The 6986-nt window shown below is 40.3% G+C and overlaps 1 protein-coding gene across 1 annotated transcript; it reads right to left on the bottom strand.

The window, feature by feature from the left end:
• Window positions 1–32: 32 nt before the first annotated feature.
• Window positions 33–2059, bottom strand: LOC112156031. Its single transcript, XM_024288159.2, has 5 exons — window positions 1925–2059; window positions 1378–1707; window positions 1155–1271; window positions 636–730; window positions 33–515 (listed from the first exon to the last, which is right to left on the bottom strand). Exons 1-5 carry the CDS (start codon window positions 1971–1973, stop codon window positions 432–434), a joined length of 675 nt encoding a protein of 224 aa, XP_024143927.1. The 5' UTR covers window positions 1974–2059; the 3' UTR covers window positions 33–431.
• Window positions 2060–6986: the final 4927 nt, after the last annotated feature.

Raw genomic sequence — 6986 nt, forward strand, 5'->3', positions numbered from 1 at the left:
TGACAGTAAGTTGTTTGTAACCCTTTCTTCCTCTTTTTTTTGTCTTTCTACCTAAGCTTTTGTTGTTTCTTCTTTTCATTTTAATAATGTAAAATGCAGAAACCGCAGTTTTAAAAGCTTAACTAACTGAAGCAAATTTGCCAAAGCTATTAACTCAATACTTATGCATATTATTAACCTTTTTCTTCAAAGAGTTTCAAAGGAGGGATCAAAGAGCATCTGGTTGCAGAGTCCTGGCATTGACTGTTTCTCTCAGACTGATCTAAAAGCTTTCTGGATCATTTAGATCTTCATGGGTTTTCTTTTCTCTTCCTGCCACAGACTGCAGAACCCTCACCCTCTTCACTTCTCATGAGTCCCTGTTAAAGTTCTCACTTTGAAATCAACCGCAGCTAACTTTGTAGTAAGAAGAGGTTCAAGATTGTCCCTCATTATGTTGAAACTGCAGCAGATCTTTCTCCACTTCCTCTGGTCTGGTCTTTCTTATAGCAGATCAGTGAACTGCACTCGGACTCCTGAGAAAAAGTAGATATGAACTGTTATTGTGCTTTATCTGTCACAGCTTTGTAAGCCTGAAATTCATTGTGAATGATAAGAAGGTCTAGAGAAGACGGAGGACACAAAACTCTACCCACCCACTGAGAACAGCCTCTCCAGGGGCTGCACGTCGCCGTCTGCTCTTCCTCGCTGTCACTGCAGGTCACGGTGAAGACGACTGTGGATGTGAGAGCTGCAGATGCACAGAAAGGATGAGAAGTGGAGTTTAAACCATCAGATCAACACGTTCAGTCCTCTCAGCTTGAATCTCTGCAGCCATCAACAAAGAATAAAGTATGTGAACTTCCTGGATTCATTTATTATTCTTTAAATGTACTTTTTTTCTCATTTTTATTCATTAATAGGAAAAAAACACAAAATAACCTTGAGTTGTAAACTCAAACATGATCGAAACAAAAAGAAGAAAATGAAAAAGGGACAGAAAGAATAAAAACTTATTTTGTCTGCCCCTTTCAACAAATCAATAAATCAATAAAAAAGAAAAATATAAAGAATTGTGCCGATTTGGTATCCAATAAGAGAAGTTTGATGTTTGGTTTCCCTAAAGTTCATCACTCCATAAGCTGTTATGTGACCAAATACATACAAATCCTCACCGTGGTTTCTTGGTTCGTGCAGAAAGAGGAAAACGGTGATAGAGAGGAGTAGAGGCAACACCACAGGAAGGAGGATCACCGTGATGACCGAGGATCTGTCGGGTGGAGCTGGAGCTTCTAAAAAATAACACTTTTGGTCAAATAGTTTCCTTCTCTTATAAGTGAGATTAAGATTGTGATGAAGGAACAGATTCAATGTTTTTTAAACAATTAAATTACTCACCTGCTATTGTGTAAGCTTGTTCCTTTCTGGTTTTAACGGTGATGGTTGTTCCATTTCCTCTGATTTTAGCAAATACCGGTATCTCAAAGGTAATTTCACAGACATACCTGCCTGAATCCCATTTTGTGATCCAGACAAAGTTCAGGATTGAGCATTCTTCCATCTCATTGTTATGAGTTTCTAGGGTCATATCAGTCAAAGGTGAATCATTTTTGAACCACATCACTTCCCCTCTGCCGCCAGTCCAGCAGCAGTAGATGTTCACAAATTCTCCTTCAAACACATCAATGTCTGCAGTTTGTCTCACATTGTCTGTGTTCAATGAAACACCTGTAAAGACATCAAGGTGAACAAGATTGTTAACCTCAAGTAATACATATAAAGTACACAAAAACAATAACTTAATGTAAGCTTTTTGACAAACAAAACAAAAAATTCATGGAAACAGAAGTCTATTCAGAACATTTGCTAGAAAGAAGTAAACCATTCGTAGAGATTCTGACTCGTTTTCCTCATTTACAATTGAATTTGACTAAAACCTACTTACTCCAAGTTGAGAGCACACAAAGATGCAGGCTGATGAGGAACAGCTTCATTTCCGCACTGATTCCTCGCTGAAGGCGGACACTCGTCTCTCTTCTCAGTCCAGCCCACCGACTCTTCTAGTTTCTCTAACACGTCTCACCTCTGAAAGAGGAAGAGACTGTCTGTTCTCTGTGAACTATTTTTAATTCAGCTCACAGCTGCTGAATTTATTCACAAATGATGGCTAGTGGAGGTGTTCCGCAGGGTTCTGTACCTGGAGCACTACGTATCATTTCACATCATTAATTTTTCACATATTTTGGTTCAAAACTCTCATGACCACACAACTGCTATTCAGACTCACTCTGTTACATTGTCACTTCCCTTTTGATGACAGTAGCAACACAGTTTTCTATAGCCTTTTAGGAGCAACGGTGCAAAGACAGAGTGGTCGACCTGGAGCATCACTGTAAGACAGTTTGTATGAGGACCCTGAGTAATAGTGCCAACAAGCTTAGCTACGTGGGGTAAGTTGAAACCTCAGTTTTAAAAGCTTGACTAACTGAAGCAAATTTGCCGAAGCTATTAACTCAATATTTTTGCATATTATTAACCTTTTTCTTCAAAGAGTTTCAAAGGAGGGATCAAAGAGCCTCTGGTTGCAGAGTCCTGGCATTGACTGTTTCTCTCAGACTGATCAAAGCTTTCTGGATCATTTAGATCTTCATTAATAAATTCAGTCGACTTTTTCAGCTTAACACATGGGTATTCAAATCCAGGCCTCGAGGGCCGGTGTCCTACATGTTTTCCAACCAACCTTCCATTGAAGCTCCTTATTGGCTAAACATACCTGATCCTGGAAATTAGCAGCAGATAAGGCAGGATTTCTGGAAAACCTACAGGAAGCTGGCCCTCGAGGTCTGGATTTGGGCCTCTCTGCCTCTCTTTAGTTTTTACCTATTGTGCATATTTTATGACTCCATCTGTGCATCTGTAAAAACTACAGGCATGAAGCCCAATGAGGCAAATTGAATTTGTGATATTGGGCTATATAAATAAAATTGAATTGAATTGAATTGAATTAAACGACATACGTCTAAATACAGACAAGGGTAAGGTTTCAGTCTTAATACTGTTAGACTTGAGTGCAGCGTTTGATACTGTTGACCATGCAATCTTACTTGAAAGGTTGGAAAATTGGGTTGGAATCTCCAGCACTGCTCTAAACTGGTTTAGATCTTATCTTGAGGCTAGAACATATGTTGTTAATATTGGAAACTGTGTCTCTGATGAAATGCCAGTAACCAGCGGGGTCCCTCAGGGCTCGATCATTGGACCTTTGTTATTTTATATATATATGCTCCCTCTGGGTCACCTAATATCTAGAAATGATGTGTCCTTCCTAGACCTGTCAGGCGATTAAAACTTTTAATCGTGATTAATCGCATTTCCAGAGTTAACTCGCAATTAATTGCAAATTAATATGTGGCATTTTTTTAGGAAAAAAGTGTGCTTTGTGGAATTTAGCAGTTCTACATTAAATATGAAAACAAGAATGACACAATTAATAGTTTTCATCAGAAATACTTTATTTTGTAACATTGTATTGAGATAAACTTTCTTAACAATAAAAGGCTGTAACATAAAATGCCTAACAAAAGACCAAGTCCAAGTGAAGGGCATTTTAAATTCTAAACTTCAATCAACGTTCAGTAAAATAAAATGAAAAACATCAAAATAAAATTTCCATAACACTTTCATGTTCATTTTTTGTCAGGACCAAATCTTTTCCTCCTCTCCTGAAAAGCAGTAAGGCAAAGCAAGTTTATTAGTATAGCACATTTCATGTACAGAGACAATTCAAAGTGCTTTACATAAATTATTAAAAGATATTGTTACATCCTGCTGCTGCAGCCTGGCTTTTCCATCCAGTTCCCTTCGGCTCACCTGGCAGGTGTGGCCAATCTGCCTTGATTGGCAGGTGGTGTCCATATAAGCCAGAGGCAGCCACACCAAGCCAGGCAGGGAGCAGAGCAGCAGGCTGGGTGGTGGTTTGTGTGGTGTTGGTTTGGTGATTGGTTTTTGACATTTGTTTTGTCCTCAGCAATCTTAGATTGCTGGGTTTTGTTATGTTAGTTTGGGGTTGGGCCTTGGTAGTTCTGATTTGCGGGCTTTGTTTAACTTCTGTTGATTAGGTAGTTTTCTTAGGCAGGCCTTAGCAGGGAGCTGCTGACTCCGACGGTCGTCATGGCTGGGTCAGCAGTCTCCCTGACTTCTTTTTCTTTTGGCCAAGGTCCCAACTCCATTTTGGTTTGTTCTTTTAACCTTAACCACCAAATTTCTCTGCTTTATTTCAGGACACAGGTTTCTGTTTATTTTAATAAACTGTGTTCCTTTTATGTTGGTGTCCACTCTTTAATGTTATTGTCCCCTCTGGTGGATATCCCCTAGACACCGGGCCAATTTTCTATTGGGGACGTAACATTTGGGGGCTCGTCCGGGATTTGAACCCGGGACCTCTCGCCGATATAATTAAAAAAAATAGTAAAAATGTGATCATTAAAATAAAATAAAAAGAAAGTAAAAAGATTTTAATTTAAAACAAGCATAGATAAACAGTGTGGATGTAAACTTTTGAATACATATTAATCAAATGCAGCTGAGAACAGATGAGTCTTTAACCTGGATTTAAATACACTGAGTGTTTCAGCAGATCTAATGTTTTCTGGAAGTCTATTCCAGATCTGTGGAGCATAGAAGCTGAATGCAGCTTCTCCATGTTTAGTTCTGACTCTAGGAACTGATAAAAGACCGGATCCTGATGACCGGAGAGGTCTGGCTGGTACATACTGGGTCAGGAGGTCAGTCATGTATTTTGGTGCTAAACCATTCAAAGCTTTATAAACCAGTAACAGAACTTTAAAGTCTATCCTCTGACAGACAGGTAACCAGTGTAAAGACCTCAGAACTGGACTGATGTGGTCTACTTTCTTGGTCCTTGTGAGAACCCGAGCAGCAGAGTTCTGAATAAGCTGCAGTTTCCTGATGGATTTTTTTGGTAGTCCTGTAAAAACACTGTTACAGTAATCAAGTCGACTAAAGATGAAAGCATGCACTAGTTTCTCCAGGTCCTGCTTAGACATCAGATCTTTAATCCTTGAGATATTTTTGAGATGATAATAGGCTGATTTAGTGACTGCCTTAATGTGTTTATCAAAATTTAGGTCTGTGTCTATCACTACACCCAAGTTTCTGGCCTGGTTGGTAGTTTTTAGTTGAATAGATTGAAGCTCTGTAGTGACGTCCAACCTTTTTTCTTTAGCCCCAAAGACAATAACCTCAGTTTTGTTTTTGTTTAATTGAAGTAAGTTGTGACACATCCAGTCATTAATGTCCTCAATGCATTTACCAAGAGCCTGTACAGGGCCTCGGTCTCCTGGTGTCAGTCTAATATATATCTGTGTGTCATCTGCATAGCTATGGTAACTAATGTTGTTGTTCTTTATAACCTGGGCCAGTAATGAATGAAATAGAGATTTATCATTTCCAATGAACTTTTGTTTTTTAAAACATTAAAGACTGAAAAAAGCGGGATACTCTGTGGATAGTTTGACAGTCTGTTACTGCCGCCGCGTTCTCTGGCTGCAGCTCGATGCAGCGACGTGTCCAGCGGAGCTCACACCATGAATATGCCGGCAGACAGACCGCTATGCTGGGGCTGGATCACGCTTAAACCTCCAGAACTTTGGGAAATTTTGCATATTTTCGCGCAGCGACAGAGGGACGGGCCACACACTCAAAGCTGAGATTTATCTTTTCATCTACAAATAACTGGCGTTGTTTAAACTACATTTTAAACATCCCTCGGTGCGCTTGCTGTTCGTAGCATCGGGGGTCCGCAGCTCTCGGGATGCGGCGCCAGACGCGAGCCGGTACCACCAGACGTGGTACTGGATGCAAACCGGAGCCGGGTTACAGTGCAGGAGCTCTCCGCGTCCTGGTGCCGGGCCGGTTTTAGCTCGCAGCTCGGAGGTTGGAGACCCGCCCGTGATCTAGTGAGAGCAGCCGGTGAGTTAGAGCACGATGAGGGACGCCTGCGCGCGGTGTGGAAAGGCACGTATGAGAAAGCCGCGATTAATGCATCAAAAAAATTGTCGGCGTCAAGCACATGTCAAATTAACGCGTAATTAACTCGACAAATCTGACAGCCCTAGTCCTACCATAATTATGCAGATGACACTCAGATCTATGTCTCATTGTCAGCAGGTGAACAAGGCCCTATACATTCACTGTGCCGCTGCATTGAACAAATTAATATGTGGATGCAAGATAATTTCCTCCATCTAAACTCAGATAAAACTGAAATAATTGTCTTGGGTCCACAAATCAAAGGACACGTGTCATCTGTCATCTGGAATCCCTCTCTTGTAAACCAAAAAGTCAGGTTAAAAACCTAGGAATTATATTAGACGCTGACTTAAATTTTAACAGTCACATTTCCTCACTTACATCGGTAGCCTTTTATCACCTGAAGAACATCACCAAAATGAAAAATATTGTGTCCAAACCTGACTTGGAAAAACTAATCCAAAAACTAATCCATGCCTTAGTGTCCAGTAGGTTGGACTACTGTAATGGCCTCCTCACTGGGCTCTCTAAACGAGGGATCAAAAAACTGAAACTTAATTCAAAATGTTGCAGCTCGAGTTCTGACAAAAACCACATTAGTCCAGTTCTGAGGTCTTTGCACTGGCTTCCTGTCGCTCAGAGAATCGAGTTTAAAGCAGCTCTGATTGTTTATGAGTCTCTCCACGTCCTAGCACCCAAGTACATTACTGATATGCTCATTTTTTATAACCCATCCCAAAATCTGCGAAGCTCAGGCAGAGCTCTTCTTCAGGTTCCAAAAATTAAAACTAAACATGGTGAGGGAGCCTTTCAGCACTTCTCTTCAAAGGTTTGGAACAATCTCCCTGAAAATGTGAAACAGGCCACAAGTCTGAAAATGTTCAAATCCAAGATGAAAACTTTTTTATTTAGCAATGTGCTTTAAAATGGGAACTATTTTATGTGTATGTTTTTAA

The sequence above is a fragment of the Oryzias melastigma genome, linkage group LG18, assembly GCF_002922805.2.
Source record: "Oryzias melastigma strain HK-1 linkage group LG18, ASM292280v2, whole genome shotgun sequence".
Taxonomy (NCBI): Eukaryota; Metazoa; Chordata; class Actinopteri; order Beloniformes; family Adrianichthyidae; genus Oryzias; species Oryzias melastigma.